This window comes from Octopus bimaculoides, chromosome 1, assembly GCF_046866305.1.
Source record: "Octopus bimaculoides isolate indiv1 chromosome 1, ASM4686630v1, whole genome shotgun sequence".
Classification (NCBI taxonomy): Eukaryota; Metazoa; Mollusca; class Cephalopoda; order Octopoda; family Octopodidae; genus Octopus; species Octopus bimaculoides.
The window spans coordinates 182,726,837-182,751,057 of NC_142928.1; the positions used below are offsets into that span (position 1 = coordinate 182,726,837).

General features: G+C 36.3%; 1 protein-coding gene across 5 annotated transcripts in view; it reads right to left on the reverse strand.

The window, feature by feature from the left end:
- The window catches only part of LOC106873030 (coiled-coil domain-containing protein 6), a 179,810-nt gene that overhangs the window by 40,798 nt on the left and 114,791 nt on the right, over window positions 1-24,221 (reverse strand). For all 5 annotated transcript variants that reach the window (XM_014920236.3, XM_014920235.3, XM_052972984.2 and 2 more), the window contains exon 2: window positions 15,492-15,641. In XM_014920236.3, the coding sequence (XP_014775722.1) occupies window positions 15,492-15,641 (150 nt within the window). The remainder of the gene's footprint in view (window positions 1-15,491; window positions 15,642-24,221) is intronic.

Genomic DNA, 24,221 nt, shown 5'->3' on the forward strand with positions numbered 1-24,221 from the left:
GAAGAAAACCTGTTATCATATTTCATATATAATGGACTTTATTTCTGAAATTCATTGTTAAATACAGTTGTTGTAGCTATCGTTTAGCTCCCAAGTCATACTTGATCAAGCAGACATGATCAAAAATAAGTATAGTGTACCATGTTTGACATCCACTACGTCCTAAGGATCGTTGAGTGTAATTTGAAGGAGATTTAGCTGCCATTTGCAGCAGGTTGAGCAATCACAGAGTAATTTTTTAGAAAATTAACTGTAAAATACTTACTGAAGACCTTAAAATGCGAAATAAAAATTCATGGTTACTTCAGTAGTGATGTTAAATCTACCAAAAAGTAGAATTGGTATTTTCTGCAAGTAATATTGCTTTAATAAACTTAACATACCTCAACAACAAAAAAACTTTCAAACATGACATTCCTCAAGTGATATATATATAAAACTGTTTAAGGTAATGAAATTATGAATGACTATATCTGATTTCTGCAGCAAAAATGCCCAATTTTTAACTGTTGATTTTAATAGTACTTTGTGTACCTGTTAATATTTACTAATACATTATATCAATGTTCTTTTCCACCTACTGAACAATAGAATCCATTTATATTGTATCTCTTCAGATATCAAAGCCTGTCATCAACACAAAAAAAAGAAAGAAAAGTACCACGAATGGGACACTTCAATTCAATTAGGTTGTTTTCTTTTATATATTTATTCTTTCCTTCTTTTCAGTCATTGGAATGTGGCCATGTTGGGGTACTGAGAACCAATAAATTGCAGTTCTTTCAAACCCTTTTGTGTAAACAGTTTTTGCAACTGAATGACAATGGCATTTCTTTTCCCAGTGTTTATACTCGTATCAGCAACAATCATCTTCACACAGTTCCATAAATTGTATTCATTTAAAAACAGCTGTTATTCCTTTCACAACAGTATCAGCTCTTCCGTTTGATAATTGGAGTGCTTCTGACTTAACTTCTCTCTGTTCATTCTTTAAAACTAGCACTTGGTGTTCTTGGTCATCAATACATTTACCATCAAAATGCAATAGCCAGTTTTCTAAATATAGTGTTTTCTTCATTTTCTTTTCTGGTTTAACAGCGTCTTTGATAGCTGATCTGTAAATACCAGATTGGGAAGGAGTCTCGACATTGATTCCATCTTGAGATAAATGTCGATAAACTGTTGCTGTTTTTTGGATTGATAGCTTGGAAGATATTACTAACTTGGTTGCAGTTCCAGTTTTTGCTATACTTCCTCTTTGTTCGTGTGGATTTTTCATCTGATTTTTCGGACTCTTGATATTCACTTTCAGTCTCTGCTTCAGACATTGATGATGACACTGGAGTTGCTTTGATTGAAGTTGGCATTAAGGACACTTTTCTTCTTTTGGATAAATGAATAGTTTTGGAACTGGCTGCCTTTCCAGTTGCATACCCAACCTGTCCTTTGCTTTTAATTTGAAGATAATATAACTTCCTATCTTTACTGCACAGCCATTCACCGTTTTCCTTTGCAATGTCAAAAGTTCCTTTCAATGAATCTATTTTCCTTGTGTTACACATTTATTGTAGGTATTCAGCACTTTTTCTATTTGTGCTTGTACATTTAATTTCATTTTTACCATAAAAAAGTTACTTCTTTCGAAATTTCCTTTGTTCATTCTTTCCTGCCTTCCTTTGATGGTACCTCCAAGGAACAGGTAGCTGCTGACAATTTGAAGTTTTATTGGTATCCTGCAGTTGTTTTCAAAAGAATGCTTTTGTAGAGGAACAGGTCTTCTTGAAATTCTTTGAGTGACACAAGCACTTCTCTTATGAGACATTATTTTAGATACTCTAGTTGGATAAGCCTACTATTCTGAAAAACAGTTAAGATAGTCAGAGGTTTTAGCATCACAGAAATAGAAAAGGAGAGGAAGGGGATATTTCCTAAAGTAGGGCCTAAGTGGTAACAAATTATAAACTCTATAACTCCTGAACTACTTAAACTTGAAAGCTAAAATTTTAGATATACTGTTTCTGCATTGCATCAAGTCAGCACACCAAGTTTGGTAAAAACTTGAGTAGGCATTATGAACCCCACCTAGAATTTTACATGATTTGGGTCAAAAGTGGTGTTAGATTTCTTCAGCTAGGGGTGACCTTTTTTAAAAAGACTTATAATAAAGGTTATTTTCCGTACTTATATGAAATTGTTCATCAACTTGATACAGGAAATTGTTTACTTCCAAAAAAGTCAAAAAGTCATAACCCTAGTATATACGTTGTGTGTGTGTGTGCGCACGCATTTGTCCCCACCACTGATTGACAACTGAGATGGTGTGCTTATGATCCCCGTAACTTAGTAGTTTGGCAAAAGAGACCAATACAATGAATGCTAGGCTGAATAAAATAGAAAAAGAAGAATTGGGGGCCAATTCAATTAACTGAAATACTTCAAGGTGATGCCCCAGCATGGCCACAGTCTGAAACAAAATATGACAAAAGATTTTATATATATATATATATATATACACACACACACACACACACACAACCATATATATAACATATATTTTTACGTGCCGGTGGCACATAAAAAGCACCCACTACAGTTTCGGAGTGGTTGACGTTAGGAAGGGCATCCAGCTGTAGAAACTCTGCCAGATCAGATTGGAGTCTGGTGTAGCCATCTGGTTCGCCAGTTCCCAGTCAATTCATCCAACCTATGCTAGCATGGAAAGCGGACGTTGAATGATGATGAGGATATATAATGATGGGCTTCTACAAGGTTTGTCTAGTAAATCCACCCATGAGGCATTGGTCAGCTTGGGGCTATATTAGAAAACACTTACTCAAGGTGCTGCCCAGTAGGACTGAACCTGAAACCATGTGGTTACAAAGTGAAGTTTTCAACAACACAGCCAAGCTTATGCCTATTACAAGGTAAATAGGAGATGAAATTCACCATGCTTTTTTTCTTTCTTTTTTTTAATTTTTTTTTTTTAGCTATTTCATGCAGTTAAAACTAAGAGATAGTGTAGTTTTAAAGAGAGAAATCCATTTTATTGAATGTAACAGTGCAGCAAACAGATAAATGTTCAATAGAAAATGATAATATTTCTATTTCAAGCAGATTAACGGCAACATTAAGAAAAGTCAATGAAATTTTTAAATAGCTTTATAAAACAGATTTAGATTTTATGTAATATTTTCACATCTGAAAAAGAGTAAAAAGAATGTTGACACCATTTCAACTGCTGAGGTGTTGGTTCACATTCATTACAAAGTTATTTTAACCAATCAGGAATTTTAATCAATTGGGGATTTTAACCAGCCAGAAATAAGTACTGTATTTTCTGGCACACAAATTGACATAGAATATAGTATAAACATACAGTGTAAACATTGAAACGTCATCCTGTGGCATTTCACATGGAATTTTTGGTCCTCCAAAGTCATTTCTGAGTGAAATACCTGCTCATTAGATTAACATGTAAGTGGGTAAGTATTCCAGAGACATACATACCCTTGAATCAATGTGAACAGTCAAAGGTGGCGAGCTGGCAGAAATGTTAGCACACCGGGCGAAATGCTTAGCAGTATTTCGTCTGCTATTATGTTCTGAGTTCAAATTCTGCCGAGGTCGACTTTGCCTTTCATCCTCTCGGGGTCGATTAAATAAGTACCAGTTATGCACTGGGGTCGATATAATCGACTTAATCCATTTGTCTGTCCTTGTTTGTCCCTTCTGTGTGTAGCCCCTTGTGGGCAATAAAGAAATAAGAAATATTAGCACACCAGGCAAAATGGTATTTCATCTGTCTTTATATTCTGAGTTCAAATTCCGCTGAGGTTGACTTTGCCTTTCTTCCTTTCAGGGATGATAAATTAAGTACCAGTTGTATACTGAGGTTGATCTAATCGACTGGCCCCTAAAATTTCGGGCTTTGTGCCTAGAGTAGAAAAGAATCGATGTGAACGTGTGACAAAGTTGTACCTTTGAATTACAGATGTATACAATCTGTCTTATGGGTTTTTATATTGTTTCTGTCTGCACAATTTCACTCACAAAATATGGGCCAACCAGAGGCTATGAAAAATGGCATCTGCCCAAAATGCCATGCAGTGGACTCGAACCTGGGACCTCATAACTGCAAAATAAACTTCTTGACCATTCAGCTATATAGTGCCTATCTTAGTAGATTACAAACTATGCTAATACATGCTTTTGGTGCCAGCAAAAGACATTGGGTTATAAATTGCATCATACCAATTTAAATTAAAACATTATCATCCATCAATATTAACTCTTTAGTAATAATGATTCATAAATACAGGACAAAAAAAAATTGATACAATGTTTCATAATTTTTTTTCTCCAGTTAATGAGTTGAATTTTGATATCATAAGGTGATATTTATTACTTAGGCCTCTTTTTCCATGAGGACCATGAAATCCTGGCTTTTCTTTTTTCTTTTTCTTCTTTTCAATTTAGAGAGCTAATTTGAAGGAATAATCTAATACAGAAAACGGAAAGAATCTGTAATTAAAATCTGGCCAACTAAACTACAAGTGAGAATAAAAAAAGACTAAAATGTGAAAAGAAAGAAAAACACACACACACAAAAAAAACATTTTATTTTAAATTTTATAATTGACTGCATTGTAATCAATCTTGAAGTAACATTTGAGAAAATGTTTGGAAATCGTTTGGGGGATAATTTAATCAGTAAATCTATTCAAATAAAATTTCAGATGAAAGATACAATGCAATTTAAAAGGCAATTTCAATGGTATTAACCATTTTAGTTGCCAATTAATTAGGTTCAAATGCATCTGAAAAAAGTCCAATCTGGCCACCAGTAAGTAAAACTCATGATCTTGGTTCATATCCTGTGGTTTCAAACGAGACTAAATTTAGCCTCGAGGAACACACATCATCATCATCATCATTTTAATGTCCACTTTTCTGTGGTTGGACAGGTCAAATGGGATTTGTTGATGCAGTTTTTCTACAGCCATCAACTTTGACCTGTAATATTTTCCTCCTGGCCAGACCTGTTTTTCACAGAAGACCGGAAACAAACAATCTCATTCATTTACAACCATCATATGATATCTAAACAAAGATATACACAGTCACACATGCATACAAACAGGTAAACAACAAGCATCGCTCAGTTTTGGTCTATTGAATTCACTCACAAGGCTTTGGCCAACCTCAGGCTAGAGAAGAAGACACTTGCCCATATTGTCATACAGTGGAACTGAACCCAAGCTTCTCAACCACACAGCCATGTGTGCACTTACAGTGTATGTATGTATACACACACACACACACACACACACACACAGAGGAACTTCACCTTCTTTATTTCACCTGTTACATGTGAAGGCGCACTGCTACATTCATGAGGTAGTGAGTTTGATTCCCAGACCAAGCTATGTGTTGTGTTCTTGAGCAAGACACTTTATTTCATGTTGCTCCAGTTCACTCAATATTAGAAATGAGTTGCGATGTCACTGGTGCCAAGCTGTATTGACCTTTGCCTTTCCCTTGGTTGACATTGGTGGCATGGAGAGGGGAGGCTGGTATGCATGGGTGACTGCTAGTCTTCCATAAACAACCTAGACCAGACTTGTGCCTTGGCGGGAAACTTTCTAGGTGCAATCACATGGTTATTCATGACCACTTTGGGGTCTTTACACTTTTTTATATATTTCAGAATGTGGTAATAAATTATCAAAACCTGAATGATAAAACTAATGTGCAATGAATGCATCCATTCCTATATATATATTCATTCTTTTTCAGTCATTAGGCTGTGGCTATGCTGGGGTACCACCTAGTAGAAATTTAGTCAAATGAACCCCAGTACTTATTTTTGTAAACCTGATACTTATTTTGTTGGCCTCATTTGCCAAACCACTAAATTACAAGGATATAAACACACAAATACTGGTTGTCAAGTGGTAGTGGCACATGCACATACACACACAAGTTTCTTATAGTTTCTGTCTACCAAATCCGCTCACAAAGCTTTGCTTGGCCTGAGGTTACAGTAGAAGACACATACCCAAGGTGCCACACAGTGGAACTGAACCCAGAACCATGTGGTTAGGAAGCAAACTTCATACTACACAGCCATGCCTGTGCCTATATATCCAATTTGGGAAGATCAATGGAAAAAAATTACATCCCATTCTTTATTCATATTATTACAATCATCATCATCGTTCATCATCATCGTTTAACGTCCGCTTTCCATGCTAGCATGGGTTGGACGATTTGACTGAGGACTGGTGAAACCGGATGGCAACACCAGGCTCCAGTCTGATTTGGCAGAGTTTCTACAGCTGGATGCCCTTCCTAACGCCAACCACTCAGAGAGTGTAGTGGGTGCTTTTACGTGTCGCAGTATATTACCTATATCTATAATTTCAACCCTTAAGCTCTGATCACATGACATCTTGTGACAAGCAAAATGTCATCTTAACATTGATACTGAGATTTCTTGAACAAGAAAAATACTCGCTCAAATACAAATCATGAAATAGTTTATGCCTGCATTTTCCTCATAAAAGATTTTGTTTCCTCCACCACCCCATTTTTTGCAGGCACGGCTATGTGGTAAGAAGTTTGCTTCTCAACCACATGGATTTGGGTTCAGTCCTGCTGCATGGCAAGGGGACTAAATCCATGCCTTATGAGTGAATTTGGTAAACAGAAACTGTGTGGAAGTTGGTTGTCTATGTATGTGTGTCTTTGTATCTGTCCTCCCCACCATCACTGTTCAACAACTTGTTTGTTTACATCCCTGTAACTTAGCAGGCTGACAATAAGTACCAGACATCAAAAAAAAAAATTAAGTACTGGGGTCAATGTGTTCAACTGAAACCCTTGAAAGTGGTGCCCCAGCATGGCCATAGTCCACAGACAGAAACAAGTAATAAACATTTATATATTTTAGTAACCATGGAAATTTCTTCCAGTGATTAATCAAAAGAACATTTTGCAATTGTTATTAATAAATTCTGGTACGCTAATTTAACATCTAATTTGCGTGATATTTGTCTTGCACATTTTTTACAGGAAAATATCTCTGATGAGACAAATATTATACGCTAGAAGACATATGAATCATCAATTTAATGGAAAATGGTATGATACAATACAATGAATTAAAGCCTTGTCTAGGATGTATGATCGTGACTGGAAATAAATCCTACATATGATCTATATTAGCCCACACATCTTTTATACTACATAGTGAAATAAGATTTTTTTTTTTTTTTTTGCGTAAGAAAATGTTTTGAACATTTAAACACATTTATATTATTATAGTTAAATGTTCACTTGTCCATCCTTGCCTGGATCAGACAGAAATTGTCAAGACAGGTTTTCTATGACTGGATGCTTTTCCTGTTGCCAACCTTCACCTGTTTCCAAGCAAAATAATATTTCCCCAAAGCCAGACACGTTTTTCATGGATGACTGGGAACATCATCACTTGTATGACACACACACACATTTCTTTTCAGTTTCCATACCAAATCTATCCACAGGGCTTTGGTCAACCCAGAACTATAATAATAGACACTAATCTAAGGTGCTGCACAACGCTTTTCACACAATGACACAAATGAGCAAACATGCATGTGCACACATATACACATAAAACAGGCTTTGAATAGCTTTCATTCATCAAATATATTCACAAGGTTTTGGTTGACCAGGCGCTCTAGCATAAGATACTTGCTCAAGGAGCTATACAGTGTGATTGAGCCCAAAACCACATGGTTAAGAAGTAAACTTCTTAGCCACACTGTCATGTCACTATGTATGTGTGTTTGTATTTTTAGGAAGTTAAAAGTTATGGCTGGCCTTGGAGTGACAATTGGTTTCCCACCTATAAAGCATTTAGCTGTATAGGCAACTCATCAGAAGTTGCCTATACTACTAAGTGCTTTATAAGTGGGAAACCAATGGTCGCTCTATGACCAGCCACAACTTTTAACTTCCTAAAAAAATATATTACTGCTCTAAGGCTTTAGAGTGTGTTTCTTTTTTTGGATACATGAACTACTGCATATATATATATATATATATATATATATATATATATATATATATATATATATATATATTCAAGCAAGCAACAGAATTTATTCTGTATTTATGGCTGAACATTTTACTGAAATTGAAAAAAAAATTAAGTATTGGAAAGTTTTTATCTATGAAAGGTATTTGCAAATGTCTTTACAGTCTGCTGCAGGCGCAAGGAAAAAGCAAGCTTGTTCTTCTATTCAGGGTTTTTGGTTTGTAAGGGAAGTCACAAGGTTTAAAGAAGCAAAAAACAAAATGGATTTATTTTACATGTTTTAAATATTTTTTCATGAAATCATTGGAAATTCATTTCCTTTGTGAGGTTTTTCTTTAAAGAACCTGCATTTTTGTTGCACAAAACAAAATAAAAAGAAATAATTTGAATATGTTCTGAAAAGGAATCAATTTTTATGCACAACCTGGATTCTGTAGCTAGACCTGAATGATGTAGTCAATGGAATTTTGAAAATAGCAATTCCATTATATCAGTTAAGACTGAAATGGGATTTTAAAAATATATGATCCAAAATTTGTTTATAAAATGAGCTAACAGGTGGTCCTTCTTCCTGAAAAAATTTACTGGTTAGATTTTAGATAGAATATGAAAAAGAGAAAAACATTTCCTTTCAATTAACATTTTATATTTTTACAAATAGAGTTTAAATTAAAATTTACAACATCTAATGGCATCCTACATAGTAGTCTATGAGTTACACTCTTACCAGAGTGCCCCAATCTATCCCTACCAGAGTCCACTACTCCAATCCTGTAAACCTATTATTACCCCAGTCAACCGGCCTATCCTCAACAAAAGCCACCAATCCATTCCCAGAGTAATGACTGCACCAATTTCTCTGGGATGCCTTTGGCATAAAAAGCCAATAGTTAAGTGGGGGTCAGCATACTTAATGTAGTGATACTTTGATAAAGAATAATTCAGTAAAGTAAATTTTTCTTTCCACCATAGGTGTAACCCCCACCCCAACATATCAATGTTATAGCCTTCATGTAAAAAATGTCCCTGAGAAATTCCATACATACTCCTACCCCATATACATTTATCATACAGCTGTTTCAGATGTGCATTTGAGTGCATTCATGGCTCAATTTTATCAATCAAGTGGTTGATTGACAGAAAATATATGGAACAACCCTCATGATATATATTCCTGCTTGTGGGTATCATCTCACAAGTAACCAAAGTGATAGAGAAGGTAGATAGGTAAATAGTTATGTCTTGTAAGCTATTTCACTATGGCATGCAAGTTGAAATTGCACTTTTTCAACCTGGGCTGTTTACTGGCAAACAACAATAACACAAGATAGTTATTTACTAAAAAATACTCGTCAATGTTAGTAAATTAGTAGAAGACTCCTCAGTCTGAATATTTCAAAAAGTGGACAGCAATTAACATTTTTGTTTGTAGCTATGGACTTAGATGTGAAAATGATAGATAAACACGCATGTAATTGAAACACACTGAGCTAAAAGCAAAATAAACTTCATTATTTGACTTAACAAAGGCGGTGAGCTGGCAGAATTGTTAGCGCGCCAGACAAAATGTTTGGCAGCATTTCTCCCGGCTCTTTACATTCTGAATTCAAATGCCGCAGAAGTTGATTTTTGCCTTTCATCCTTTTGGTGTTGATAAAATATGAACCAGTTGAGAATGGGATAGGGGTGGGGTGGGGGGCAATCTGATTGACTTCTCCCTCCCCTTGAAATTGCTGGCCTTGTACCAAGATCAGAAAGGATTATTTTACTTCACATTTATTTTGCCATAGTTGGACAGGAATGGCTTGGCTTACTAAGTTACTGCTTTCAGGTTAGATAGTAAGTTTAAAGTATATTCTATCAAATTCTGAAATGTATTATCCTCATTTATTACTGTTTGAATTATCACTGATTCAGGATAACACAGGATAATCAATTGCAAACCATGTTATGCTTATCATTAATTGATCTGTGATAACACAGGTTGGCAATCAGTGACCATCTCAATGTTCGGGAAAACTTCGGGTCTTGGAATGATACTTATTTTCTTCCATGTGTTCTTTTATTTATTTATCATTGATTCATTTAACATGGTGTTCATTTTTTCACTTTTTTCCTCTATTTTTTTATCAATTATATAATGACCAACTGCTAAATATTTTTTTCCTTTGCTAAGAGTGGAAGTATATTAAATATAATGAACTCAGTTATTGATATTTAAACTGAAGGCCAAGAATCACTGAATTTCTATAAAATACTTAACCTAGTGCTTTACCATCTGCATGGCTCCAACAAATTTTAAAGAATAAATTATGAATGAGATGACTAAGAAGGGAAAAAATTAGACTGGCAAAATTAAACAAGGGCACTATCAGATAAGGTAAATATACACATATAGCATCCAGAAAGTGTTACTGGATTTTGGTGAAAATCAGAAACCTATTAGTATTCACATACACACACAGTAATACCTTGATTAAGGTTCTAGATATGTGCAAAATGAAACAGGGTGACACAAGATCAGTACAATATAGCATAGAGAGATGAACTTGATAGGTCATTTTTAATAGTGATATGAACACAACTGAAGGCAGTAGACATAGCCAAACAACTGAAAAATTCAGACTTGTCACATCATCCAAAACATACAATTTAAGATAGCCTCAGATAATATAGCATACACCCATGATAAAAAAAAAAATCACTCAAGTTTAATTAAGATCAAATGAAATATTCTAAAACAGGTTAATCAACTTCACTGAGTACACAGGCCTACACTCTTGCAAAAAGCAACAGTGAGAAATAGGGGAGGAAAGGTTGTATCTGTTATGAGGGTGCTGGCTATGGTTGCTTAGCAAAGAATGCATCAAATGTTATTTGTGTGTTCTTTGAATCTTTTCTCTCCTGAATTATCATCTCATATCTGATTAGCCTGCTGTTATGTAACAACCTTCACGTTTTAGTATACATACCTTATTAGTATTTCCTCCTAAGTTTTGTATACTCTGGAAACGCATTAAAGCTCTTGGGGGGGGGGGGGGGGCTACTTTATTTGAATTCTTACTATCAGGTAATTAATTTCATGTTATAACATAACTGACTTCACAATTTGGGTATTCATAACTTATTGGGAATTTCTAAAAGCAAGATCCTGTGTAAGACAGTTCACTGTTCTCTGTAAATACACAAAAACTGTTTTAAGGGTAACACACTTTGTATTGTTGTTACAGGATTAGCGAAACAATTATGAGAACAGAATCACGGGATAAGCCCCGCTTTCCCGAGAATTACCAGGTATGTCAGCTAGTCCGGTTCACCAGTCCTCAGTCAAATCATCTAACCCATGCTAGCATGGAAAGCGGATGTTAAACGATGATATATATATATATATATTTATACACATATATCATCATCATCATCGTTTAACGTCCGCTTTCCATGCTAGCATGGGTTGGACGATTTGACTGAGGATTGGTGAAACCAGATGGCTACACCAGGCTCCAATCTGATTTGGCAGAGTTTTTACAGCTGGATGCTCTTCCTAACGCCAACCACTGAGAGTGTAGTGGGTGCTTTTACGTGCCACCCACAAGAGCCAGTCCAGAGGCACTGGCAACAATCTTGCTCAAAAGTCCTTACACATGCCACGGGCACAAGTGCCAGAAAGGCGACGCTGGGCACAGGTGCCATCACGATTTCGCTTTTATATATATATATATATATATATATATATATATATATATATATATTCTAAGGTGGAGGTTTTACAGAGACAGGAAAAGTGGATGTAAAATTAAGATACAAAATACAGAATTTGAAAAACTGATAAAATTATATGTACACGTGTTTGTTCGATTTAACCAAGAGGAAATTGTTAAAGTTTCATTTTTTCACCTCTCATATTTTACAATTCAATCAATTTTAAATTAAGTTCTCTTTCTCTAGCATATTTTTTTCATGAAATTAATGTTGATTCTCTTAACCTTAACATATCCAATTTATTCTCTAGCATCATGTGAATACACACCCACCAAAAAAAAAAAAAAAATCAATAATGAATTTAAAATGATTAAAATCAACACTGGCTTTTAAAAATCTTTTAAAGATATAAATCTATTGAAGATGATAATGAATAATCCTTGTATTTCAAATCCTGGCATATTTCACAAGATGTTGAAGGCAATTCTGATCATTAAACCATGCAGTGGAGATGAAAGAGCAAAGATGTATTAAGCTTGCTACGTTTTTTTAGTCAGCAGTAAATGGCTAAATATCTTAATTATAAATGCTGATAATACAATTCATGTTACTTTGTTTATTGTAATCAACACTGACCTTTTTATGCCATCAGAATAATGTATGGAGGCAGAAAGCCATATCAGATACCACCTAAACACTTGTTTTGTGCATGAACAGTTAAATGCCATCATCATCATCATTTACATCTGTTTTCTATGTTGGTATGAGTTGGGTTGTTTGACAGGAGCTGGCAAGCCAGAGGACGGCACCAAGCTTCACTGTCTGTTTTGGCGTGGTTTTTATGGCTAGATGCCCTTCCAAGGGCTAACCACTTTACAGAGTATATCAAGTACTTTTTACCTGGCACCAGATAGGCCACCAAATAACTTGCAAGACAATACCTTTTAACTGAGGAGGATTCAAACTAGTAATAAAGGAGGTGGCTTTGAGCTGAAAATAGTAATCTCTTCTAATAACATCATACCCAATGCCCAAGTGTTATATACCTATGTTCTCTAAGACAGCAAAATAATGCTATTATTTTGACTAAGATGTTTAATAAGTTCTATTTTACTTGCTAAAAATTAGATATAATAAAATACATAAATAAAATAAATAGCTCCAATAAAATATTTGTATTTTTGGCATAGGTATCACCTATTTTCTCAAGCTATGCCAAAAGTACAAATATTTTACTGTTGGACGACTGGAACTTGAATAAGAACCAATCTGCAACATATTTGCTCCAACAATTCAAGAGACAATACACCCTATATGAGCATAGACAAGTAGAGAAACTGAATGGGAAATTATACAAAGTCTATCCAAAAAGGTTTCTTTTAAAACAGAATGCCAACCAGCCAGTACAATATGCTCATGGCTGCAGTACTGTATAAGGTGACTTGGTCTTTGGTATAATAATAGTGATATCATGTCTTGTGCTTTTGGTGATTTGTTCCAAGTAAAACAATGAAGACTTTGGAAGAGCAATGCGTTTGTATGAAACAGAGAAAATTTTTACATAGACTTTTCTAATGTTGCAACAGACGTATAGGAAGGACTATTGATCCACAATGTCACGAGTAGTGGCAGCATTTCAAATTAGAAATAACATCCATTAAAGATGTCTCCAAATCTGAATGACCCTTTCATGTCAATGGCCAACCATCACATTATAAAAGTATATGCTATGATCCTTAGAAATCACAACCAGCCAGACTCTTCACAGAGTTTCCAAAAGTTTAAGCCACAGGATTTTAAAAGAAAACTTGAAGCTGGACTGTACTGCTAAATTTGTGAACAGAGTCACAGTTAGTCAGGAGCTGTTTGGCCACTTGAAAACATTCTGAAAAATGTAACAGGTGAGGAAATAATAGTGTATGGCCATAATGGTTAGACAAAACAGCAGTTAGTTACAGTGGTATCATGGTTTAATGTGACCAAAAACAGCACCTCAGTGTTGCTCAAATGTGAAGGTTATGTTAATCGTCCTTTTTGACAAGGACATTGAGGATACTAAAAATGAACCTGCTTTAAGAAAAGTTAGGTAATTTTCTGAATAACTTATCTTGTGGTTGGCTAGGTGATCTCATGGGTAAGTAGAAGTTCCAAATATCTTAGAATAATGGATGACAGTAAAATATGAAGAAATCAATGATAGTCTGCATTGGCAAATAGTAGATGTAAAATGTTCACATCACAAAGGGCAGGAAAGATTGATGTTTTGGGCAGTGATCTTCATCAAAATTTCCATCAATTCATCATCATCATCATCATTTAACATCCGCTTTCCATGCTTGTTTCAATCATTTGACTGTGGCCATGCTGGAGCACCGCCTTTACTCGAACAAATTTACCCCAGGACTTATTATTTGTATGCCTACTATTTATTCTATTGGTTTCTTTTGCCGAACTGCTAAGTTACGGGGGGGAGGCGTAAACCCACCAACATAGGTTGCCAAGCAATGGTGGTGGGGACAAACACCCCATCATGCACGCGACAGGCTTCTTTCAGTTTCCGTCTACCAAATCCACTCACAAGGCTTTAATCGGCCTGGGGTTATAGTAGAAGACAATTGCCCAAGGTACCACGTATGTGTTTGGGAAGCAAGCTTCTTACCACACAGCCACTCCTGCACCTATTTGTTTATGTTGTAGAAGTCTAGGAACTTTGACAATGAATTAGATTGGTTGATACAGGAGAGCAGATTGCAATGGAACACAGGAAATTATTCATATAGGTTATGTTTTGCCAAATGGTGACAGGGAAAGTAGTCTGTGTGGACTTCTATAAAATGAAGCATAACACTTATCTCATAACATCCTGAATGACATTGTAGGGGTCCTTATCTAAGGACACCTTTGATTCCTATTTTATTCAGTTGGGCCCTCACAGCCCCACAATGTTTAAAAAATCCTATTGTATTTTTAAAATTAAATATTAGGAACTGTATAAAAAAATTAAACTATTTTGTGAATTGTAGAAGTATAACCAATATATTGCGGATAAATTTTAACAACAAAATCTTATATGAACCCCCAAGGGCCACATAGACCCTGGTTGAGAGCCACTGAGCTAACTGCATGAATATCAAATCCTTCTCTAGTGAGGAATGACCTGCACAGGTATACATTAGTCAGCAATTTTAGGTTGAAGATGAAGTAGATTCATAAGCAAAAGACAAATAGCAGTAAGAACACAACATACCACCCAGTCCAGGAATAGAAACCAGTCTTGCAATCATGAATGCAACACCATAACCACGAGACAACACACCTTCATTCTCATCAGTATATACATGACAGTTACTTATTTTATCCATTTCCAAAAAGATGATGAATGACAAAATTCAACTTCAGTCAGGTTTCTTCTCATGTTTTATAATCATTTTCTGTATCAAGATGGCTGGGGTAGATTTGCAATTCGGGCAGTTACTTTTATTGCAGCAGTAGTTCTTGCAGTTATGTCCTCTTCCTTCCACTAATTACACAACTTCACAAGGGGGAGTGGATCATTCTGTCAGCCAAACACAGTTATGCATCTCACTAAAAGCTAAAGTATGCAATGTAGACCAGCTCACCATGTCAATATACAGCAGCAATAAACCTTTAGAAATGTATGTGATATTAATATTTGGAAATATATAAATACAAACAATATTGCTACTACCTGCATAAGTTTTCTGGAGAGATCGTTTGTTAGGTATTCTTCCTCTTGTTCATAGTTCATAGCCAATGCTTCTTTCTCCTTCCTTAGACTCTGTATTTTCTTCAGCAAAGTATTACAGATAAATTCCTCCTCTTGCTCAGCTCTGGCTTGCTGAAAAATACACAAAACCAAAACAATATTAGTACACACACACATATTTGTGTAGATTGGGGACAGCTTCTCTTTCTTCAGCACACACACACAAGCACATACATACATCATATATGTATATATACCTACACATCAAATTTTACATGGCATCATAACACGGTATAAAACAAAATTCATTTCCATGCTAGCTTTTCCCCCACCATAGAATGAAGTTAATTGATTGTATCAACTATTAGCTGTATGCAATTAACAGCTTGTGTCAATAACTGTAATTAATGAATTTACAGAAGATTAATCTTCAAATCATTTCATTACACTATTCCAGGCAAATGTGTTTTCTAGAAATTTCCAGGTGACATATACAATAATTCATTCACATAAAAATTCAGCAGGTTTGGGTTGGTTGTTTTTTTTTTAAAGTTTATTTTTTTGTTGCTCTTCTTTCTTTTTTTAAATTCCACATTGATTTTATGGATTAATTAGGGTTATTACTGTTACTGAACTATTGTAGTCTTCCACTACAGTAGCTGCGGTAAACACCATACAGGTCTTAGATTTGTATGCGTTATTATTATTTCTCTCTTTCTCTCTAAATGAAACTGAACATTAATTATGGTATTAGAGAAAATTACATAATGATAGAATCTTAGAACACAACCACACACACACACACACATACATGCAAACACGCACACACCATCCCCTTGTCTCTCACACATGAAGTTACTTTTTACTTCATTTCAAGGAAATTTTCCTGACGTTTAGCCCCGAGTCAATCTTGATTAAATAAACCTATGATCAAAGGTATAAAAAAATATTCCATTTCTTTTTGTGTATCGTGTACTGCATTGTCCAATGTACACGGATTTATAAATTTAAGACAGAGAGACATGACTGAAGAAGGTGATATTTGGCTGCTGTTTCTAGCAGGCTGAGTGATCACCGAGAAAATAGGAGTCTTTCTCTTTCCATTTACAGCAACACATTACTTTAATGACAATAAGCATGGTTCTCCTTAAAACAGCATTCACAATCAATAAATGTAATAGACATTGTCATTCAGTTTAAATAGGCATTTACAATTCCCTGACAATTATTATTATTATTATTATTAGTAGTAGTAGTAGTAGTAGTAGTAGTAGTAGTAGTAGTAGTAGTAGTAGTAGTAGTAGTAGTAGTAGTAGTAGTAGTAGTATTAGGGTAGTAGTAGTAGTATTAGGGTAGCGAGCTGGCAGAATCATTAGTGTGCTGGACAAAGTGCTTAGTGTTATTTCGCCCATCACTATGTTCTGAGTTCAAATTCTGCCAAGATCAACTTTACCTTTCATCTTTTTGGGGTTGATAAATTAAGTACCAGTGAAACACTGGGGTCGATATAATTGACTAGCCCCCATCCAACAAATCTGAGGCCCTGTGCCTCCAGTAGAAAGGATTATTCTTCTTCTTATTATTAAGGTGGTGAGCTGGCAGAATAGTTAGCATGCCAGGTGAAATGCATAGCAGTATTTCATCCATCTTCATGTTCTGAGTTCTAATTCTGCTGAGGTCAACTTTGCAATTTCATCCTTTCAGGACCAATAAAATACATACCAGTTGAGTACTGGAGTCAATGCTACCAACCATACCCCACCACCACCACCCATTTCAGGCCTTGTGCCTTTATCAGAAAGGATCATTATTATTATTGGCAGAATCATTAGCACACTAAGGCAGCAAGCTGGCAGAAACGCTAGCACATCGGGCGAAATGCTTAGCAGTATTTTGCCTGTCTTTACGTTCTGAGTTCAAATTCCACCGAGGTCGACTTTGCCTTTTTGTCCTTTCAGGGTCGATAAATTAAGTACCAGTTGCGCACTGGGGTCGATCTAATCGACTTAATCCCTTTGTCTGCCCTCATTTGTCCCCTCTATGTTTAGCCCCTTGTGGGCAATAAAGAAATAAGAATCATTAGCACACTAGACAAAATACCTAGCATTTCGTCCTTCTTTACTTTCTGAGTTCAAATTCTGTGAAGGGTGACTTTGTCTTTCATCATTTTGGGGTCCATAAAACAAGTACCAGTTGAATACTAAGGTCGATGTAACTGACTAGTCCCCTCACCCATAAAAAAAATTTCAGGCCTTGTACCCATAGTAGAAAGTATCATTATTATTATTATTATTATTATTATTATTATTATTATCATCATTATCATTATTGTGCAGGCAAAACTGTGAGGTTAAGAAGCTGAAGCTCACTCTCTGCAAACACTTGGTCTTGGGTTCAGTCCTACTGTGCAGCACCATGGGCAAATATCTTCTAACCAATGCTTTGTGAGTGAATTACACTGGCAGAAACTATATGAAAGTTTGTTCTATATGTGTATCTTTGCGACTGTCCCCTCCCAACACCTGACAAACAGTGTCGGTTTGTTCACATCCCCGTAACTTAAGTATCCAGTGTAAAGGACCAATAGAATGAGTACCAGACTTTAAAAAAGTACTGGGATTAATTTGTTTGATTAAACCCCACAAGGCAGTATCCTAGCATGGCCACGATCCAATGAATGAAACGAGCAAAAACTAAAAGAAAAGATAGGTTTTGATCCCAAGGATTGCTTCAATGCAGTGATAATTGAAATGTCTGTGAAAACTCTTTAAATTTAAACTTTTCATCTAACAGAGCTGAAGAAATTTGCCTGTCTTATTTTTGTAATTCTTAATTAGATATCATTGTTGTTACGATGATTTTAGTGGATAAATTCTGGAATGTAGACAGTATTATTTATAAATGATCTACATCTGATAATCGTTGCAGCAATTAAGTCATGAAATTGTTGATATGTGAAAAACAAAAAAAAAAAGCATCTTCAAATCAACAACCTAAGTATGTTTTCTTCAAGGGAAGGGCTGGGGTGAGCAGAGGAGTTACTAGAAAAGCTTCCAAATAAAGGAATTAAGTTGTAAAGATGTAAATGATTGAAACCAATGATTAATGGCCAATATCTTGATTGAGTGAAAAAGCCAAGTCATAATGGTATCAGACTAACTGAATCAAAGATCCATATCTTACCACTGGCCATTTCTTTGCATCTCTTGAATAAGAGACAGTACCATCATCTTTTATCCAGAGATGTAATGAAATAGCTATTTGCAATAGCTTATTTATTACTGACTGGTGTAGTACTAGTTTTTCACTCTTTTGAAAAGGATGGGTTTTAGTTTTGTCGCTTCTTAGCATTTCTCAATATTTCTGCTTTAAGCCTTACTCCATTTTCTTCTTATATTTCATTTTATCTGTTTATCTGGTTGGCTGCCTGACTGCCTATCAGTTATTTCTCTCTCCCTCTCTCTCTTTCTCCCCATATCTCTCTAATCCACCTCACTCAAGACAGCCACTGCTTTCACCTTCCATACTCCTATAGGAGGACAGAAAGAAGACATGTGACTCAATGTCTTACATAAATATTATACGTTCTCCCCACTCTCACACATTCTGTATCTGCATATTGTTTACAAAATAACCTGATGATTGTGAATGCTTAACTCTAATCAATTTCCAAACAAAAAGAGTATAGTTTTATTAATTTCTGTAACTGAATATACATTTAGTTAAAAAAAATTAAAGACAACATGACAAATTAAAAGACTACAACAATATTCATTATTAACAATTATTTTATCGCTTGTGTTTTCATGGAAACCAATAATGAGGCTTTAACAAAATCTTGTACCAGTATTCTTATTACAAGAGAATTTAGTATTTTCAAGCATCACGAAAACAATGGAACAAATACCCAAAACATCTGTCATGAAACATGAAGCTGTACAATTGCAAATTAGAAATGAAGAGAAAGAAGAAAAATCTGTCTAGAAATGCTGTCAACATAATATTAAATATTAACTGAAAATCTTTGTAAATTAATGTCATGTCTCTGAAGTAACAAAATTACTATAATTTTATAACAGTGTTTACTTGTTCTATGAACACCAGAAACCTGTAAGCAATGTTTAGTACTCAAGCCATCGTACAAAAAAAAGAGAAGAAAAAGGTCTCCCAATAAAACACTATATTCAGTAAAACAAAATGAAAATGGGAAAAGATAATTGTTATTCAGAGTGGCTCTCAAAAATATAATAATTTGAAGGTATCTGAAATTTAATAAAATATGGTAAGAGTGTGTGTGTGTGTGTGTGTGTGTGTGTGTATAATGATCAAGAGGTTCTCAATATGGGTGTTTGTGTGCATGTCAATCAAGCCTAACTGGGTTTATCTGCATCACCATCTCTCTCACATGTGTGTGTGTGTGTGTGTGTGTGTGTGTGTGTGTGTGTATGTGTGTCTGTATATATATATATGTGTTTTATATATATATATATATATATATATATATATATATGTTTTATATATATATATATATATATATGGGAGAATATACAAAAAATAACAACAGACGAGGACAGGTGGTGTAAATAACAAAAGTATATATTAGTATGACGCTCGGGAATACGGAAAGTCTTTGACGTTTCGAGCTACGCTCTTCAACAGAAAGAATACGGAGACAAGGAGAAAAACACGGAGAAAAAAAATTGAATAGTGTTCAGTCAACGGTCAATCATATATATATATATATATATATATATACATATATTTATATTTTATATATATATATATATACATATATTTATATATCATAAAAAAATTCTTTTTTTAATCGAGCAAGGTTGTTGCCAGTGCCGCTGGACTGGCTCCTGTGCAGGTGGCACATAAAAAACACCACTTGAGCGTGGCCGCTGACAGTACCACCTGACTGGCCCTTGTGCAGTTGACACGTAAAAGCACCCACTACTCTCTTGGAGCGGTTGGCGTTAGGAAGGGCTTCCAGCTGTAGAAACTCTGCCAGATCAGCTTGGAGCCTGGTGCAGCCATCTGGTTCGCTAGTCCTCAGTCAAATCGTCCAACCCATGCTAGCATGGAAAGTGGACGTTAAACGATGATGATGATATATATATCATATATATAATATATGTATCATATATATAATATATGTATCATATATATATACCCCCCATCCCCTCCCTCCCAGCCTTCCACCATCCCCACCACCCCTCCTAACTACCCCATCCACCCCTCCTACTTCTATCCCATCCACCCCTCCTCCACTTCAGTCTGTTGTTACCATTCCTCCAGATCTTCCCCTCTCTGAGGCAGAGCACTCCCTCCTCAGTAGAGGTCTGCGCTTCATCCCTTTCACTCCATCCAGCAACGAATTTCGGACTCGTGCCGATATCCACAGCTATGTGCATCGTCTTAGGTTGTGTGCACTTTTCCGTGACACTCCACCTGCATCTAATAAGGAGGACTGCTTCACCAACCTAGGCTGCTGACCATCCCAGTGGATGCCAGCTCCTGGCCAGTTCCAAGAAGTTGATCTTTTTGCGGGCACCTGCCAGCGTGCTGTGGACCGGTTTAACTTTTCCAGCCGTCCCCGTCTTCTGAACATCTCCCCAGCCGAACTCTCGGCCCTTCGATGTCTCCGACGCCGCACTGACATCATCATAAAACTGGCCGACAAGGGTAGAGCCGTGGTGGTGTGGCATGTGGACCTCTACAAGGCCAAAGCTCTCCACCAATTTCAAGTCACCTCCTTCTACTGCCCTCTGCTCTCTGACCCCACGCCCAGCTACCAACAGACTGCGTCCTCCACTATCCATGACCTCATCTCCTCCTCCCATCTCCCTCCACCGCCTCCAACCTCATTGTCCACACTCCTTGCAGCCCCACTATTTACTTCTTCCCCAAAATCTACAAACCTAACAACCCTGACCGCCCGATTGTCTCCACCTGCAACTGCCCCACTGAACTCATCTCCAGATATCTTGACCGTGTCCTTGCCCCCCCCTAGTGGCTTCCCTCCCCTCTCACATCCATGGCACCAACCACGTGCTTCATTTGTTCAACTCTTTCTCCTTCCTTCCTGGCCCCTCTAAACTTCTCTTCACTCTCGACATCCAGAGCCTTTACACGGTGATCCCTCACCACGAGGGGCAGCGTGCACTCCAACATTTCCTTGACCTTCAACCCAACCCCCAACCTGACACATCCACAAGCCTTCATCTGGCCGAACTTGTCCTCTCACTTAACTGCTTCTCATTCGCAGGGGAATTTTACCAGCATTACACGGGAGTGGCCATGGGAACAAGAATGGGCCCCAACTATGCAAACCTGTTCGTTGGCTATGCTGAGGCCCAAATATTCTCAAGTTTCACTGGTCCCACTCCCGAACTAGACAGCTATTATATTGATGCAACCTCACTCTCCCACGAACATCTAGACTCCTTCCTCTCTTTTGTCAAAGCTTTTTATCCTGCCCTCCACTTCTCCTGCACTATCTCTGACACCTCTGTCTCCTTTCTTGACATTTTGGTCAGCATTCATCATTCCACTCTCACCACCTCCATCCACTACAAACACAGACTCACACTCATTCCTAAACTTCTCCTCCTCCCACCCTAAAGACACCCAAGCTTCCCATCCCCTATCCCCAGAGGATTGCGCCAGAGGACCAGTATCTACTTTGACGTGGTTTCTACAGCTGAATGCCTTTCACAATGCCAACCACTTTACAGAGTGCACTGGGTGCTTTTTATGTGGCACCTGTACAAGTCAGCAAGTAACTCATAAGACAACTGAGGTAGGGAGAGTAGTATTGAGGGAGCTGACGTTATGCCAGGTTGAAGTATGAGGGTAATCAATGAACTACATATTGAAATTTGAAAAGGCTCTGTACCTGGTTTTACTTATCTTTTTCACCAACAAAAGATAATTCATGCTGGGTGATAAAAGAACAGTGTTTGATTTAAGAATATAGCTCTAACTAAAACAAGACATGCAATGACAAAATAAACCATTAAGAATATATGGCCTATCCTTTAAACAAACAATTCCATTATCTACCTGACCAAATCAGTATTTGTGGTAGCAGTTCACCATTTTTGATGGTAGGTAAATATCTGAATAATTTCTGCATTGATTTGTAAGAAAAGAATTCTCTCATTTGACTATAAAATCAGTTCATATGATACACTGATTGGAATTATGTAAATTTCTAATTATCATAATGAAATCTTAGTAGTACCTTAAAACTTTTGGATACATGAAATCTCCCCCATCCCCAATAGCTCAAATTATCTAATATAACATTTCCTTAATTACGATAGTACAATGTAATTTGAGAGAGATGTGGTTGCTATTCTTAACAGATTGAGCTATCATTTAAAGGCTCCTCTATGGTTCAATCAAAGAGCAGTTGAAACTGCTAGATTACCTCATGTAATAATAGACTCAACCAGCTGTTGTCAATTAGCAAAACTATCGTTCATAAAAAAAAGAACAAAACAAAAAATATTCTGAAATACAACTATATGATCAACAACAAGAAGATTATGGTTGTCATTTAAAGATTTCATCTCACATACACAAATGACTATCAAAGATGGTAGATAGAGAATGCATCTCTGTTCTTCTGCTTTATCAAACAATAACCTGCTCAAATTTTCACGAGAGAGGGAGGGATAGACAGAGAGAGAGAGATTGAGGGGGAGGGATAGAGAGAGAGTGAAAGAAAGAGCAAGCAATGACTTAATTCTAGTCACCAGCACAACTATATTCTGGTATAATACTGCCATTCTTTCTTTTTTCCTGTATTACATCACAATCTCATATTTAACTCCTACATTCAGAGAGGAAATATGGAATAATAATGACACTGCCACCACTACTACAGTACTACTAATAATAATAATATCAACAACCAAGTATCAAAGCTTATAAGGTGTGGAAAGAGACCCTGTGAGACCTCTGACAGCAGGCTGCTGTCCACTCTCACAGAATCTGTCAGAACAAATAAGACTGAATGTTCTGAGAAGTAAAACAATAATAATAATAATAATAATAAAAATAATGATGGTGATTTCTAATGTAAGAAAAGGAGATCCTACAAGTTTGAGTAAGTTGTTGGGTGTAAATAAGCATGCTCCTATTTGATATTGATTTCTCATTTAGCTTCTGCTGCTGCAGCATCCAACCAACAATAAAGTAACATTGTGATGTACAACAGCTCAGCATATAGCTTACATTCCTCCCTGTCAACAAACAACCACCACCACATAACAAACACAACAATAGTTTTGATACTTTGAGTAACCAAAAGCTATCATCAAACATTTTTGTGACAATGTTCTGAAAAGAAAAAAAAATGCTTACTACAAACTTCTTTCCAAGATGACAGCCAAGCTTCTAAGAGCAAGGTTGTTTTTTTTTTTAGAGGGGGGGGGGAGGGGGGGAGAAGTGAGGGTGAGATATGGGATGAGGAGAGGGAGGTGGAGAGAGAGAGAGAGAGAAAAAGATTCTCATTTTATATTCTTTTCTATTCTAGGCACAAGGGCCGAAATCTTTGGGGAAATTTTTGGGGGGCAGTCGATTAGATCGACCTCAGTATGCAACTGCTACTTAATTTACTTACCCCACATAAAAGATAAAAGGCAAAGTCGACCTCGGTGGAATTTGAACCCAGAATGTAAAGACAGACGAACTACCGCT